An 18032-nucleotide genomic window follows, 5' to 3' on the forward strand; every position below is an offset into this window, starting at 1 on the left:
TATACGGCACCTTGAAACTTACCTTTGGATATCATCTCTCCTGCTAGCCTGGCCTTCCCTGCTAATTTTATGCAATCTTCAAACTTCAAATGTACTTACTGGCAGTTTTTGATATGCATTATTATTACCATGTTAGTTTTTATTTTATTTTATTTTATTTTATTTTTGAGAGAGACGGAGCATGAGCATGAGCATGAGCAGGGGAGGGGCAGAGAGAGAGGGAGACACAATCTGAAGCGGGCTCCAGGCTCCCAGCTGTCAGCAGAAAGCCCGACGTGGGGCTCAAACCCACGAACCGTGAGATCATGACCTGAGCTGAAGTCAGACGCTTAACCTGCTGAGCCACCCAGATGCCCCACCATGTTACTTTTGAAACAAATTACTTAAAGCCAGAAGTTTGAAATTACACTGCTGGTCAACTACTGCTTGCATTATGGCAAAACATTCAGGCTAAAGGGCTATCCCATTACAAAAACAATTAGAACAGAAATTAATTCCTGGGAGTCTAGCAGTGCCTTAAAAATTAAGAAAAATCTGCAAAGATCGATCCCCTCATGCTGTAAAAAGAAAGACAAGCTGGGGTGGGGGGGGGGTTGTTGGTGGCAGATTCAAACTAGAGTGGTGAATGATAAGCACATTTGAAAAGCAAAAAGTGTCCTGGAGGTAAAGGCATGTAACAGCCACTACAGTGGGAGGCCTTAAGGTCTAAGCCAGATAGGCTTGCTAAACTTTTTCAAGGAGCTAAAGCAGCCCCATATTGGGGGACCATATTCACAGGATCTCAACAAGAGCAAATGCAAACCTGCGTGGAAAGAAAGTAGTGCCAATTTGGGGTCCAAGTATTTCCGCAGATTAAGATCATTAGAATGAGAGTCAAAAACCAAGATCACCAAAACCATATGTCAAAATCAACAGGAATAACAAACAACAGACTTAGACTCTCAAGGGCTTCAAGTATTGGAATTGTTGAATACAGTCTCTGACACCAAATGAAATTGTTGAGAGAAATTATGAAGAAATCAGAAACATGAGCAAGAAATAAGAGATTATCAAAAATGACCAGGCAGATTAAAAATAAATTGGAAGCTTTAAAAATAGGAAATACTGAAATGAAGAATTCAGTATGTAAGCTTAACAGCAAATTAGACATAGGTGAGAAAAACTTGTTTAATTGGAAGGTGGAGCATTAGGAATTAATCTAAACTGTGGCACAGAGAGTCCAGGTGTTAGAAAACATGATATAGAAGATGTGGAAGATGTAAGAATGTCTAGCATATATCTGATTGAAATCTTGGGAGAAGAGAATGGAGGAGAGGCAGTTTTTGAAGAAATAATAGCTAACAATTTCCCAGAACTAAGGAAATATAAATCCATAGATTTTTTTTAAAAAGTTGCATAAATGACAAGAAATCCATATCCAGACACACCATAAGTAATAGGAGAACACATAAGGAGAAAATTTTTTAAACAGAAAAATCCTATCACCTTCTTATGGTCAATAATTGGACTGACTATAAACCCCTCAACATCAAAATGGCAGTGAGAAGATAATAGACTATCTTCAAAGTGCTGCAAGAAAAAAAATAACTTTCAACCTAAAGTTCTGTACCCAGCAAAACTATCTTTTATGAATATAGACCAAATAAATATATATTCCATAATCAAAAACTGAACTAACCATCACCTGCCATTCACTAAAAATCTCTTAAGGAATGTAATTAAAGAAAAAGGTAGTTGGCCACAGGCAAAATTTGAGATACAAGAAGGAATAATGAGAAAAGAAAAATGGTAAGCATGATAAATTGGTAAGTCTAAATAAGTATTGTCTATTTAAAATAATGCCTGGTTTGGGGGCTTTATAAAATGGACAGAAATAAAATACTGGGAACAATAGCAAGTAAGTTGAGAGACAGTAAGAATTAAGTATGCTGAGGGAATATGAGTTAAATATTATGTTGAAGCTTTAAGTTATACATAAATATTTAAAATACTAGAATGAGTACTAAAAGTTAGAAACAAAGTGTATAGCTTCTATATTAGTGGACGAGTAAAAAAATAAAAACTAAAGTCTACAATCAACCAGAAAAAAGGGGAAAGAGAGGAAGCATAAAAAAGTAGGGCAAATAAAAAGAAAAAAGTAAGAATAGGTTGAAATAAACCAGGTATATTAATAATGACAATCAATATAAATGGATTTTTAAATGTCAAAAGACAGACATAGTTGGATTTGAATTTTTTTTTTTAATGTTGATTTGTTTTTGAGAGAGAGGGACAGAGCGTGAATCTGGGAGGGGCCGAGAGAGAGGGAGACACAGAATCTGAAGCAGGCTCCAGGCTCTGAGCTGTCAGCACAGAGCCCGATGAGGAGCTCAAACCTACGAACTGCGAGATCATGACCTGAGCCCAAGTTGGACGCTTAACCTCTGAGCCACCCAGGCACCCCTGACTGTTTTAAAAATCCAGTTAAATGCTTTCTACAAGAGACATGTAATGCCTAAGGACACAGAAAGATTGAAAGTAAAGGGATGGAAAGAATTCTACATGGGAAACACTAAAAGATTCCTGATGTGGGTATGTTTATATTAATGGATTTAAAATTTGTTTTAATTACTAAGAACAAAGGTTGTTACTACATAAGGACAGAGGTTCAAATCACCAGGAAAGATGTAAATTTAAACTTATATACACCTACTAAAATAACTTTACAAATTGATAGAAATACACAGAGAAATCAATAGATTCAGTATCCTAATGAGAGATTCTAATTTTTTATCAGTCACACACACACACAAAACTAGTAAAGATTTAGACTTTCTGAACGTCATGATTAACAGACTTGGCCTATTATTCTGCTATAGAACTGTGTACCCAATAATCAAAGAATACATAGTCTTTTCAAGTACACTTTGGTCATTTATAAAGACTGACCACTTGGGGCACCTGGGTGGCTCAGTCGGTTGGGCGCCCGACTTCAGCTCAGGTCACGATCTCGCGGTCCGCGAGTTCGAGCCCCGCGTCGGGCTCTGGGCTGATGGCTCAGAGCCTGGAGCCTGCTTCCGATTCTGTGTCTCCCTCTCTCTCTGCCCCTCCCCCGTTCATGCTGTGTCTCTCTCTGTCTCGAAAATAAATAAAAAAAAAAAAAAACGGTAAAAAAAAATAAATAAATAAATAAATAAATAAATAAATAAATAAAGACTGACCACTCACTCATATTTAAATACATTTCAAATAACTGGTGCCATAGTAGATTATGGTAAAATTTTCGTTATTTGGAAATTTAAAAGCACACATATTAAAATATAGATTAAAGATAAAATCCACTCTGGAAATTTGAATATACTTTAAAAACAAAAAAAGATGAAAACTCCACATACCAATACTTGTGGAAGCAGTGAGACCATTATTGTATAAAACGTTAATATCTTTAGATGTTATACTAAAGGGGAGCCGAGGTGGCTCGATCGTTGAGTGTCTGACTCTTGATTTTGGCTCAGGTCATGATCCCGGGGTTGTGGGGTCGAACCCCACGTTGGGCTCCGTGCTAAGCATGGAGCCTGCTTAAGATTCTCTCTGTCTCTCTCTCCCTCTACTCCTCTCCTGCTCACAGAATCTAGAATAGAATAGAATAGAATAGAATAGAATAGAATAGAATAGAATACCAGAAAAAACAAGCTAATAGATAAGTATAAAAATTAAGAAGTAGGAAAAACAGCAAAGAAAGCAGAAAGAAGGAAAAATAAAGCTGAGGAGAGAAATTAATGAAAACTAAATGTAAACCAGACTTTTATCAAAGGTAAAACTTTGTCTTTTTTTACTAATAGAAATTTCTGGTCAGATTTTTTTTAATGAAAATAACTAAAAAACTCAAACTTAGAAATTATAAAAAGAAAAATAACCACAGATGTGCCAATATTAAAATGCTGAGGATGCCATGAAAATTTACATGCACATAAATTTAAACACAAAAAATAAATGGACTGATTCCTAGAAAGTCACAATTTGTCAAACTGACTTGAGAAGAAATAAAAAAAAACCTGAATAGTTCTATAATTATTAAAGATATCGAATTGGTATTTATTTTATTTAATTTTTTTAATGTTTGCTTATTTTTGAGAGAGAGAGTATGTGCACATACAAGTTGAGGAGGGGCAGAGAGAGAGGAAGACAGAGGATCCAAAGTGGGCTCCAAGCTGACAGCAGAGAGCCTTCCCCATTGCGGGTCTCGAACTCATGAACCCTGAGATCATGACCTGAGCTGAAGTCAGACGCTTAACTGACTGAGCCACCCAGGTGCCCCTTGAATTGGTATTTAAAAATATCCCCACTTAAACCAAAATCACCAAACCCAAATGGTATCACAGAAGTATTCTATCAAACTTTTAGGAGACTAGAAGGTTAGTATTCCCAAATCATTTTGTGAGGCTAATAGAACAATGATCCCAAATCTGACGAGTATTGTACATGAAAGGAAAATTAGGGGCCATTCTTAAAAAAAATTTTTTTTTAACGTTTTATTTATTTTTGAGATAGGGAGAGACAGAGCATGAACAGGGGAGGGTCAGAGAGAGGGAGACACAGAATCTGAAACAGGCTCCAGGCTCTGAGCTGTCAGCACAGAGCCCGACGTGGGGCTCGAACTCACGGACTGCGAGATCATGACCTGAGCCGAAGTCGGCCGCTTAACCGACTGAGCCACCCAGGCGCATGGGCCATTCTTACTCTTAAGTGTGGATGTAAGAATCCTAAACAAAATACTGGTAAACCAAACTCACCTGTGTATAGGAAAGATACTATCATGCCAAATTGGGTTTTTCCTAGGAATAAAAAGGGGATCTAATTCAGAAGATGTATAAATATAATTTCCAGTTAATCGATTAAAGGAGAAAAACCACATTAATTATGCCAAAAGATAGAGAAAACCAAGTAGAAGAAAAAAAATAACCATCTACACTTAAAAAAAAAATTCATCTGGAAAACCACAGTACAATAGTCCTCCCCTCTTATGTGTAGGGGATATGTCCCAAGACCCCCAGTGGATGCCTGAAACTGTGGATAGTACTGAACCCTATGTATACAGTTGACTTTTGAACACCTTATGGGTTTGGACTGCACAGATCCACTTTTATTTGGATTTTTTTGGATAAATGGTGTAAATGTATTTTCTTTCTATGATTTTCTTTATTGTAAGAACACCGTCTAGAACACATATAACATAAAGAGTATGTGTTAAGCATCTGTTTTTGTTATTGGTAAGCCTGCAGTCAACAGTAGACTAGTAGTAGTTAAGTTTTGGAGGAATCAAAAGTTACACACGGGTTTTCAACTGCAGGGGAGTGGAGGTCATGCCCATGCTTCTAACACTGACATTGTTTGGGCCAACTGTACCCATGTTTTTTCATGTACATGTAGGCCTGTGATAAATAAAGTAGGCACAATAAGAGATTAACAACAGCAGCTAATAATAGAACAGTTATAATAGGGTACATAATAGAAGCTATATGCCATTTAAAACTTATTGTTTATTTCTAGAATTTTTTATTTAATATTTTTGTACTGCACAGGATCCCAGGTGACCGAAACTTCAGAAAGCAAAACAACGGATGGGGTTGGGGGGCACTACTGTATTTTCTTAGCCTGATAAGTGATAACTATCATAAACCTACAGCAAACATCATTTTAATTAATAAAGTGTTAGATATAATCACATTAAAATCAGGAGCAAGACCAAAAAGTCTAAAATCATTGCTTCTCTTCAGCAGGGAAGTAGAGGTTTTAGATAATGTATAACAGAAGACAAATCAAATTTATATAGATTTGCAGATTGCATGATTTATTTACAAAAAAATATCCATAAACGAATTACAAGAAATGGTAATTTCACAAGGTGGTTGATTATAGTTAATGTACTTATAAAAGTCATTTGCATTTCTATACACTAGCAACAAACAAACATACCATTTATAATAGCAGTAAGTACTTAGGAATGTATCTTACAGATGATATGCAAAACCTGTATGGAAATCATTATAAAACTTATTTTATAGTTTTTTAGTAACTTTATTGGAAGTTACTAAGAGAAAACAAGGAGAAATACTATGTTCAAGAATAAGAAATTCAGTAGTATCGATGGGTCAGTTCTCTGCAAATTAATTCTAGAATCAATAAAATGTGATTCCAAATCCCAACAGTTTTTTGAGGGACTTGATAAACTAATTGTATAAATTGCATGGAAGAACAAAGAACCAAGAGTAATCAGGATACTCCTGAAGAAGATGATGCCTAGGCTTGGAGGGGAGGGCTCTTACTCTACCAGACAGCGAGGCTCAAGATAGTAATGAAGACAGAGTGATATTGGAGCAGGGGTGGCCAGGTAGACCAAAGGAGTACGATAGAGAGCTTAGAAGCATTTATCTAGAGAGCCTAGTTTTTTGTTTTTTGTTTTTTGTTTTTTGTTTTTTGTTTTTTGTAATTTTAGAGCACAAGTGGGAGAGAGGGGCAGAGGAAAAAAGAGAATCTTAAGCCAGCTCCACATCTAGCATGGAGCCTGACACGGAGTTCGATCCCATGGCCCTGGATGTTTAACCCACTGAGCCACCCAAGCACCCCTAGAGAGCCTGGATATATGGCAAAGGTGGACCACAGATCAGAGAGACATAGGGAGAGACATAGGGCAGAGATCTGGTTGCTTGTTGATAAAGTCAGTCCATGCAGGTTATGTATCCTGGGGAAGTTTATGAAGCAAGTAATGGCCAGAAGTGCCTTCTGAATTGCACTCTAGTTACCAGTGTTACTCACAAGCATGTGATAATAATTGTGCGCATACACGCGTAAAGATTCTTCTAATTTGTGTAAGATTGGGTGCCAAGCACTGGGGTCAAGATTCTGTGGTCATAGGTTTCTCGATCAGTTCTCCAGTGGAGGAAATGACTGCTCTACAGGTAAAATTGGATTAGCAGACCTCTGTTGTAAAGTCCCTAACCGCGTATGTCGTGTTCCTTCCAGAGACGTGTTACATCAGAACTTTGAGAGTTATAAGCCAGAGGTACAAGAGCTGATCTGTGTAGCTGATCGTTTGGGATCCCTGATGCAGTATGAAACACCTGGCTTCCTGCCAAACAAGAGAATACACAGAGGTATCCTGAAACCATCCGAAAACGGACAGGTTGCTGACATAAGAGCAAGAATCGTCAAACCATGTTGCGCGTAAAAAAAAAAAAATCATTTGTGCCAACTCATAAATCCCCATTTGATCCAGACAAAACCGTAGAGATTCATTCACATTGAATTCTGAAAGAGAGCTTCCCGTGTGGCCTTGGTGCTGTCGCCACCCTGTTGATGTAGAATATGGGTCTTCAGTTGTGGCTGTGGATGCGATGGCTCGTCCACGGGAGCGGTTTGCTTAGTGTGGGAGCGAGGGAGAATTTGAATCTCCAGTTGTTTAGGAGGCAGAGCTGGGAGGAGACAGCTTCGGCGGGGGGGGGGGTGCCTCTAATTTCCTCTGATAGATGTTAGTTTTATGAAGACTGACACGATTGTAGCGTATCTCTGGTCTTGTTAAATTACCAATACGTACAATTCTTTTTTTTTTTTTAAGTTTATTTATTTTTGAGACAGAGACAGACAGAGCATGAATGGGGGAGGGGCAGAGAGAGAGGGAGACACAGAATCAAGCAGGCTCCAGGCTCCGAGCCATCAGCCCAGAGCCCGACGCGGGGCTTGAACTCACGGACCGCGAGATCATGACCTGAGCTGAAGTCGGACGCTTAACCGACTGAGCCACCCAGGCGCCCTACAATTCTTTTTTTATACGGTGGCTCAAGTTATCACCGAGACTCTGCAGAGTAGGTGAACATCAGTCCCTCGGAAGTGAACTCACAAACCCTTGTTTTCTCAATATTTCCTTCTTTTAGCCATGGGCTTGGCAGCGTTGGAAGTCATGCAAGCTGTACAGCGTACGTGGACCAACTCGAAAGTTCGAATGAATGGGAAAACACGGCTGATGCAGTGGAGAGACATGTTTGACATTGCAGTAAAGTGGAGACGGTAACTAATTAAACTCATGTTTAAATGAAAATAAACTAGAAGGGTTATCATTGTAAAATAATAGAAGGCTCCTCTGGGTAACAGGTGTCTTTGGCTAGTGGAGCCGACATGAGGTATTACGCGAGTCTAGGCACATCTGTACATTACGCTGTGTTCACCACAGATGTAGCTCCCGTCTGTCCCACGCAACACCTTTACAGTAGGACTGACTGTGGTCCTTACGCTGTACCTTGCACCCCCATGACATATTCATTCCATTACTGGGAGCCTGCCCCTCCCACTCAGTTGACGGGTTTTGAATTCTGTTTTGATTACTAACAGTATGCCTTGTAAGTTACTTTTTCCTCTCTACAGTTTGTCGGAAATTGCTGGCATCATTATTCTCTGAAACGCCTTCAGCCGATGTTTACGAAATATAGGAACTGACTGCTCTCAAGTTTCCGAGCACATTTTTAAGCGAAGTGTTTTAGAAAAAGCAGTCTCTTGGAAAGAACGCATTATCTGGGGTGTACCTTTGAATGAACTGTAGTGTACTGGTCCCTTGATAGTTGAAGTGTGTGCCTGGCTAACCAGCTATGGCTTGGGGGGAGCTACTGATATTCATTGACATGAGAAAAATACTACTCTTCTAGTAAACCTATACTGACTTCCTACTGGCTCCAATTGGAACATTTATTTGGAGTTAGCAGGTTGGTGCGGCATACTTTTAGATAATGGGCCGAGTACTTGCTTTCTCCCCACTCTTTGCAAAGACTCATCCTGTTTCATTGGTAATGCTTTTGAACATTTCTAGGTTTTATAAGGCCTCCATCTTTAACAAGCTCTGGTTTACAGGATTGCTGACCCGGACCAGCCGGTGCTGTGGTTAGATCAGATGCCAGCACGAAGTCTTAGCAGAGGTTTTAACAACCACATCAATTTAATCAGGTAGGAACCCTTTGTGCATCTTTCCTGTTTGCACAGGAGTTTGTTCTAAATAGACAGGTCATGGAGACCGTGGACGAACGACCCTTGATCCTCTCCCGGGGACTTTTTGAAAAGGGCCCACACGGATTAGTTCTGTACCTGCAGGGTCCTGCCTGCACTCCTTAGAGTGAGTCCAGCTGCAGGAAGAATGAAGTGCGTGCCATGTTCCCTCTCCAGTCTCTCCTCTTAGGAAGAGACTGTGTGATAATTCAGGTGAACAAGTGTGCAAGGGAGGGGGAGCGGAAGAGACGGAGGAGAGAGTGCAGAATCAGGAGCACTGGCACCAGGTTGGAAATGGAGGAGAGCGTAGGGACCCACAGGGAGGCGGTCCCCTCTCTGGCTCAGGTGCGAGGTCCTTCCAATAGGCCAGGTGACAATAGGACAGAAAGGAGATGGCCACATTTGGGGGCTGGCACTGGGGGGGAAGTGCAGGGTACGGGAGTGACTTCCTGTGCACGGTTACGAACCTCAGGTCTGAGATGTCTGTAGGGAATCTGGGGAGCGATGCCCAGGGAGCGGTTGGGTGTGTAACACGTTGTACACACGCATGCCGGTTGGATGTGTCCATCAGTATGTCGGCTGTACATGAAGTTCTGGGAGAGAGTTTGAAAACTAGGAGGCGGGGACAGAAATGTGAGTAAAATTTATTTATTTATTTCACTTTTGAGAGAAAGACAGAGCGCTAGCAGGGGAGGGGCAGAGAAAGAGAGGGAGACACGGAATCCGAAGCAGGCTCCAGGCTCCGAGCTGTCAGCCCAGAGCCCGACGCCCGGCTCGAACCCATGAACCACGAGATCGTGACCTGAGCTGAAGTCGGACACTTAACCGACTGAGCCACCCAGGTGCCCTGAGTAAAATAATATTTAGAGTGGGCAGAGGAGATGAAGCCTGTGTGTGAGCTGGACCACAGGAGAACTACCAGGAGAACCAAAGGAGAGGAGAAAAAGTCCAGGGATTCATGAAGGAAATTGGCATAAAAAGGCTGAACGTCGTAGAAGTACTTGAGGATTTTTCTCCTCATTTTGGCATCTCCGGGCCTGAGTTTGGTGCCTCTCCTACCAGGAAAAGCTGCAAGAGCTGACGGGCAATCCTGCCAAGACAGTTCTCTGCTTCTTCCATGCACCGGGTGCAAATAAGCACAGTTTCCAGACTGTTTTGCTACACTATTCTCACAGCTCTCTTACCGTTCTCTTGAATTCACTTGGAAGTTAGATGTTTCCGATACAGTCCTTTCTAAAACGATTCTTAATTTTTTTTTTTTTTTTCTTTCAGGGGCCAGGTGATCAACATGAGATACCTGGAATATTTTGAGAAAATTCTTCATTTTATTAAAGATAGGATTCTTGTTTATCACGGGTAATCCTTCAATTTTCTTTTTCACGGTAATCGCTAGCTTTGGTAGAGTTTACAGCAGTTGTATCTGTGAAACTTGAAAACTAAGCCTATTGACAGACTAAACAAAGTCTATCAAATGTCGACACAGTGTTTGGAGTCGTAAAGCCTTTCGGTAATGACTTACCAGCCTTCTTTTAACAGGTTTACAGAATCCATGAAATGTTTTAATCTTACGATACTGTGACTTTTCTCATCTCCTTCTCTGAAAAGCAGGACGTTTCTTTGAATTTCTTTATTAGGGGTTTCAGCCGTAATATTCATTCTCTCTCACCTGAAAGGCCATAGAGTGAACCCACAGTGAACAGAACATGGGGAAGAAAGAATTCTGAATGGATAGTTATCACCAAGTAAATATAAAAGTGGCACAAAAACCTAGCAGGATATTTCCGTTTGAGCAACTGTAGAAAGGAAAAAAAAAAATCACTTCTAATTTCAAAATTGGTCTATGAGAATGAAGGCTTCATCACCAGATTATGACCAGAGACCCGTGCATGTATATACGACCACCAGCCAGCAATCTGTTCTGTTTCTCCGTTTCACCTTCTAGATGGGCTTCTATCTGTTTTCTTAATTGTCATCTGCGGCCCCAAATTCATTAGGATTAAACCATCCCCATATTTAGAAACTTTTGTTTGGGCCCACCATTTTGACTATGGAGCTACTCATAATTGAGGTTGATTCATTAAAGCTTAAGGTAATAGCAAGTAATAGGATTGTATATTACATTTCTGTATTAATTTTACTTGCCATCTGCCTCTGTCTCTGTCTCTTTTTCTCTCTTCAAGAGCTAATAATCCTAAAGGATTGTTGGAAGTCAGAGAGGCTCTGGAAAAGGTGCACAAAGTAGAAGATCTCCTGCCAATTATGAAGGTAAGTTTATCATCAGAATCCTGGTAGGTGTTTTTAGGGAAAAAACACAACTAGAGCACTTTTTAAAGAAGAGCTCATAACCGTTTAATGCATGTGTATTAATAGTGTGCTAGAAGCACTTTAAAATTATAAGCATTCTGAGGGGCACCTATGCGGCTCAGTCGGGGGTGCGTCCCACTTCGGCTCAGGTCGTGGTCTCACCGCTCGTAAGTTCAAGCCCCGCATCGGGCTCTGTGCTGACAGCTCAGAGCCTGGAGCCTGCTTCGGATTCTGTGTCTCCCTCTCTCTCTGCCCCTCTCCTCACGCTCTATCTCTTTCTCTCAAAAATAAATAAATGTTGGGGCGCCTGGGTGGCTCAGTCGGTTAAGCCTCCGACTTCAGCTCAAGTCACGATCTCACGGTCCGTGAGTTCGAGCCCCACGTCGGGCTCTGGGCTGACAGCTCAGAGCCTGGAGCCTGCTTCCGATTCTGTGTCTCCCTCTGTCTCTGCCCCTCCCCCGTTCATGCTCTGTCTCTCTCTGTCTCAAAAATAAACGTTAAAAAAAATTAAAAAAAAATAAATAAATAAATGTTAAAAGATAATAATAATAAAATTATAAGCATTCTGAAAACACTAACGTAAACACCCTCTGAATAATAACCCAAATCACATAAAACACAGGCATCAGTCTCAAACATAAAAGCAAGGCTGTGAGGAAGCAGTTGATACAGGAAACAGAAGGCAACTTAAAAGTATATACCGTTGAATTCTGCTTCTGGTCACAGTGGAGTACTTGATAGTTGACCTCCTTTCCATACTATAACAGTTATAAAACTCCACAAAATACAAGGCACCTGTTTTCAGGGGTTGGCAATTACAAGACTGATTTTTGAGGAAAGGGAAACACTTTCTGTGAGCCCCGTGTTCACCCCAGCCTTCTACCTGGGATTATTTACTAAACCGCTGTGTATGTGGAGCCTAAACAGAGTTTGGCGGTCTTGTTGGGCTAAGGAGGCAGAGATTGGGGTTGGGGTCTGCCGAAGTGGCTGGAGTTTACAGGGCAGAGTACAGAAGAGGAGAGAGCTGCTCCAGGTGAGAAGTCCCCAGAGGTCAGCATGGGCATTCCTTGTCACGCTTGGCTGAGAGCTGAGCTCTGCTCGCTCGGTGAGACCCAGAGGCCCTGCAGACAGTGGCTGCTATGGGCGTGAGAGCTGAACGGAGGTATGAGCGGTTTTACACCAGGGTGTGAGAGCCGAAGGGAGGTAGCCTCAGTTTTACACCACTGAGAGACATTGGAGTTGTGACCTTGCCAGAATGGAGGGATCCTGGGAGCACCCTGGGCATTTACTCACAACCCCAGAAAGGACACACCGTAGGTATAAGACCACCTAGAATGAGGTCCACATTCTAGGACAAAGGACAATTTCTTTTTCTTTTTCTTTTTTTATGTTCATTTCCTGAGAGAGAGAGAGTGTGAGCAGGGGAGGGGCAGAGAGAGAGGGAGATACAGAATCTGAAGCAGGCTCCAGGCTCTGAGCTGTCAGCACAAACCCCTATGCAGAGCTCGAACCCACCAACTGTGAAATTATGACCAGAGCCAAGTTGGACGCTTAACAGACTGAGCCACCCAGGCGCCCCGAAGGACAATTTCTGAATAGATCACCCTAACAGAAAACCAAGCCTAAGAGGATTAAATGGATCTGCTAGTGATTGGATTGCCTGCCAAAACAAAACTCAACACCCTTTAAAGGAAGGAAACATAGTCTAGACTTCTTAATTATTAGGCAAAGGAAGAAGCAGGAGAACGTGATCCATAACCAAGAAACCAAAACCAGTTAACAGGAACAGACCCCAGGAGATCCAGAAGTTGCAATGAACTCTTTTAAAGTCTTTGTTTCATTAACATGTTCGAGGACTTAAAGGAAAACATGAGCACAATGATGAAGAACCTGAGCAGGAGAATGGAAACTATAAAAAGAACCAAAAGAAAATTGGAGGACACGAAAGTCAGTGGTGTCAGAGAAAACACTACTTTAGTTTTGCAAATGGCCCCAGGTTTGTGTGCCAGTCCTCAGCTTTCCTTGTCCAGAGGCTGTCTTCCAGGTCAGGACGCCTTATGAGGGTCAGTCGTCGTTCCTCAGAGGAGGCCAGAGATGGAACACACTACTCAATAATAATACGGAGAAAGGGTACTGCTAACACACAGCAGCAGGGGGAACTTTAGAAACATGTGGGGCAAAGGAAGTCGCATACAGAAGAGTATGATTCCATTTGTAAGAAGTTTGACTGATCTAGAGAGACAGCAGAACAGTGATGGCTTCTGAGGAGTGAGGTTTACCTGAAAGGGGTAGGAGAAAACTTTCCAGAATGATGAAACTACACTATATCTTGACTAGAATAGTGGATACATGGGTGTATATATTTGTCAAAATGCATCAAATTATACACAATACACATGAGGTTCATTGTATATAAATTTTACCTCAATGAAACATACATAAATTAATTTTCTGAGAGATTCGAGCCAGTATCATATGATAGGTAGATAGGTAGACAGATAGTAGCAATAAAAAGGAAATAGAATACTCATGATTAAAAAAAAAAAAAATCTCCGCTAGTTAAGACTAGTAGATTCAAGACAGTTGAATATCAAATACATGTGAGCTGGAAAATCCAATCAGTAAATTCTCCCAGAATATAGTATACAAGGACAAAGAAATATAAAATATGAGAGACGATGAATGCAGAAGATGAAGAACGGACCTGATAGAGATCAGAAAGGAGAGAAGAAAGATAAAGAAACAGAGCGGTTAGTCAACAAAATAATAGAAGGAAAGCTTGTGGAGAGATGAAAAGATCAATGCAGGGCCTCCTAGATGTTCAGCATGATGCTCAATATTGACACCTAGACACATTCTGATAAAATTTGGGGACTTCAAGATTAAAGAGAGTTCCTCAAAAAAATTAGATGTAGAGGGGAGCCTGGGTAGCTCAGTCAGTTGAGAGTCTGATTCTTGATTTCGGCTCCAGTCATGATCTTTGTGCTGAATGTGGAGCCTGCTTAGAATTCCCTCTCTCTCTCTCTCTCTCTCTCTCTTCCTTTCTCCCTGCCCCTCCCTCTGACTCCTTTCTCAAAAATAAATAAATAAATAAAGGTAAAAAATTAGACATAGAATTATGATAAGATCCAAAAACTCCCCTTCTAGGTGTATATTCAAAAGAATTAAAAGCAGGGACTCGGATATTTGTACACCCACGTTCATGGCAGTATTATTCACAGTAGCCAAGAGACAGAAGCAACCCAAGGGGCCATTAATGGATGAATGGATAAATAATATGTGGCATGGCCATACGATGGGGTATTATTCAGCCTGAAGAAGGAAGGGAATTCTAACACAGGCTATAGCACGGATGAAGCTTGAGGACATTAGGCAGAGTGAAATAAACCAGTCACAAAAGGACAAATACCCTACGATTCCACTTATATGAGGTGTCCAGAGGAGTCAAATTCATAGAGACAGAAAGTAGAAAGATGGTTGCCAGGGGTTGGGGGAGGGAGACAGAGCTTCTATTTGGGATGATGAAAAAAGTTCTGTGGAAGGTTAGTGGTGATGGTTGCAAACAATGTGAACTTTTCCTTTTACTGCTATTATTTTATTTAAATCCCAAGTTAACATATAGTGTAATAATGATTTCAGGAATAGAATTTAGTTGTTCATCACTTACTTACATATAACACCCAGCGCTTATCACAAGTGCCCTCCTTAATGCCCGTCACCCAGTTAGCCCGTCCCCCCCCACCCAGCACCCCTCCAGCAACCCTCAGTTTGTTCTCTATATTTAGAGGTCTCTCATGGTTTGTCTCCTTCTCTGTTTTTATATTATTTTTGTTTCCCTTCCCTCATGTTCATCTTAAATTCCCCTTATGGGTGAAGTCATATGGTATTTGTCTTTCTCTGACTAACTTATTTCACTTAGCATAACACACTCTAGTTCCATTCACATTGTTGCAAGTGGAAGGATTTTATTCTTTTTGATCACCAAGTAATATTCCATTAGTAGTGCAATTGCTGGGTCGTAGGGTAGTTCTATTTTTAATTTTTTGAGGAGCCTCCATGCTGTTTTCCAGAGAGGCTGCACCAGTTTGCATTCCCACCAGCAGTGCAAAAGGGTTCCTCCTTCTCTGCATCCTGGCCAACATCTGATGTTGCCTGAGTTGTTAATGTTAGCCATTCTGACAGGTGTGAGGTGCTATCTCGTTGTGGTCTTGGTTTGTATTTCCCTGATGATGAGTGATGTTGAGCATTTTTTTCATGTGTCTGTTAGCCATCTGGGTGTCTTCTTTGGAAAAGTGTCTATTCATGTCCTTTGCCCATTTCTTCACTGGATGATTTGTTTTTTCGGTGTTGAGTTTGGTAAGATCTTTAAGATTTTGGATACTCGCCCTTTATCTGATAGGTCATTTGCAAATATCTTCTCCTATTCCGTTGGTTGCCTTCTCCTACTCCTGTTGGTTTTGCTGATTGTTTCCTTCACTGTGCAGACACTTTTTATCTTGATGAGGTCTGAACGTTCTTAATGCCATTGATCTATACATTCACAAATGGTTACAGTGGCAAATTTTATGTTACATATTTATTTTAACACACAAAGAGTAAAAAGAACATCTTCAGGCTTCCAGAAAAGAAAGAGAAAGAAAGAAAGAAAGAAAGAAAGAAAGAAAGAAGAAAGAAAGAAAGAAAGAAAGAAAGAAAGAAAGAAAGAAAGAAAGAAAAACTAAGGAAGGAGAATTTCACTGATGCCCAACTTCCTTCCAGCAGCAGTAGTGGATTCTAGAAGACAACGAAGGGAAATTTATTTGAACCTACTCTACCAGCGTTCAAGTGTGAGGGTAAAATAAAAACTGTTTCAAACATACAGTTATTTAGGAATTTCACCAAGTGTAGATTTTCTTTGTCAAAATGATTGAAGGGCATATATACTCTCATCAAATAAGCCCAAGAGAGAAGAAAACACGAGATGTAAGAAATCGTGGTGAACAAATAAACCAATGAAATGAGTTGTTAACACCTGATGTTTAAAAATATGTATGTCCGGAATTAAAATACTGGATAATGTCAACATTAGAGGTTAGAGAAAGTAGAGAAAGGAAGTAAAACTGTTACTAAGGTATTTGTTTTTTCAGTGAGACAGTATAATCACTGACCCATGATATCGACAGAAAAATGCGTGTTTAAAATATCTATACTAAAAATTTAAAGGCAAACACTGAAACAACAGAGATGCGACGTATCATCGTCTAGACCTGTAGAAGGCAGGAAAACGGCATAAAGAAAACAATGTCAATTCAACTCAAAGCTTAGAAAAAGAGGGGGATAAAAAAGGGTGGGCTAGGAAATGTAGGGAATGACAGTGACAAGTCAACGTGGTGTTATAATTGATCCCCTCAGTGAAAGACTGAGGGTTTCGGATTGGTTTTTTAAAGTCCAGCTACACGCTGTTTGCAGGGAGAAAGGCGTACCAGGCAAATGCTAATGAAAAGAGAATGTGAGTGTAGCATGTCGCTATCAGAAATATTGCAATTCAAGATGAAGTACACTTACGGGGACAGAAATCATTGTTTAAAAATATAATCTATTAAGAAGTTACAATTTTACAAACATTGCCTCTACCCCAGATTATAACTACTCAACAATTTGGCAACAGAAGGTGGATATTTTTTTTTTCAATTAATGGTTTGAACTTTAAAACGTGAATCAGTGTTCTCCTTGTAGCTATAGTAGAGAGGTTTGATGTACATCAGATGAAATTTAAGAAATTGACATGAAGAACCAGAACTTATCCATTTCTTTTGTTTTTTTTAAGTTTATTAGGTTATTTTGAGAGAGAGACAGCGTGCGTGGGGGAGGGGAAGAGAGAGAGGGAGAGAGAGAATCCCAAGCAGGCTCCACACCGCCAGCGTGGAGCCCGATTGCGGGGCTCGAACTCAGGAACCGTGAGATGGCCTGAGCCGGAACCAAGAGTCGGGTGCTCTACCAACTAAACCACCCAAGCGTCCCTCCATTTCTTTCTTTCTTTTTTTTAAATGTTTATTTATTTTTGTGAGAGAGAGCATGATAGGGGAGGGGCAGCGAAGGAGGGGGACAGAGGATTCCAAGCAGGCTCCATCCTGACAGCACAGAGCCCGACACGGGGCTCAAACCCACCAACCATGATATCATGACCTGAGCTGAAGTTAGACGCTCAACCGACCGAGCCGCCCAGGTGCCCTCTGATCTTACCCATTTCTGAGGAATGAGAGCAGGAAGGATCAGGTCATGAACAAAGCAGCGAGCTAATCCTCTGCACACCAGGGTCCACATTCACCTCTTCCACTGTCTAAGTCCCAGGCTCTTGTCTGCTAAGAGCACTGATTCTGTCCAGGCCTGTTTCAGGGGTTATTGCAAGGGCCTGATGCACTGACGCAGTGGTTCCCAACCTTCTCAAAGCTACTGTAGTATTGGGGTGCCTGGGTGGCTCAATTGCTTAAGTGCCCGACTCTTGATTTCATCTCAGGCCATGACCTTGCGGTTTGTGGGATCAAGCCCCACGTCAAGCTCTGTCCTCACTGAAGAGCTTGGAGCCTGCTTGGGATTCCCTCTCTCCCTCTCTCTCTCTCTCTCTCTCAAAATAAACTTAAAAAAAAAAAATCTATTCTAGTATCAGACGCCTTCTTCACTGCATTCAAATGAAATTCATAGAGAATATATCACACCTACGCAAAATAATTCTTTAAAAG

The 18032-nt window shown here is 40.9% G+C and overlaps 1 protein-coding gene across 11 annotated transcripts in view; it reads left to right on the forward strand.

The window, feature by feature from the left end:
- The window catches only part of TTC13 (tetratricopeptide repeat domain 13), an 81372-nt gene that overhangs the window by 51875 nt on the left and 11465 nt on the right, over positions 1-18032 (forward strand). For all 11 annotated transcript variants that reach the window (XM_042959759.1, XM_042959760.1, XM_042959761.1 and 8 more), the window contains 5 exons: positions 7003-7133; positions 7911-8043; positions 8878-8970; positions 10282-10365; positions 11190-11274. In XM_042959759.1, coding sequence (XP_042815693.1) covers positions 7003-7133; positions 7911-8043; positions 8878-8970; positions 10282-10365; positions 11190-11274 — 526 coding nt within the window. The remainder of the gene's footprint in view (positions 1-7002; positions 7134-7910; positions 8044-8877; positions 8971-10281; positions 10366-11189; positions 11275-18032) is intronic.

The sequence above is a fragment of the Panthera tigris genome, chromosome D2 (genome assembly GCF_018350195.1).
Source record: "Panthera tigris isolate Pti1 chromosome D2, P.tigris_Pti1_mat1.1, whole genome shotgun sequence".
NCBI lineage: Eukaryota > Metazoa > Chordata > Mammalia > Carnivora > Felidae > Panthera > Panthera tigris.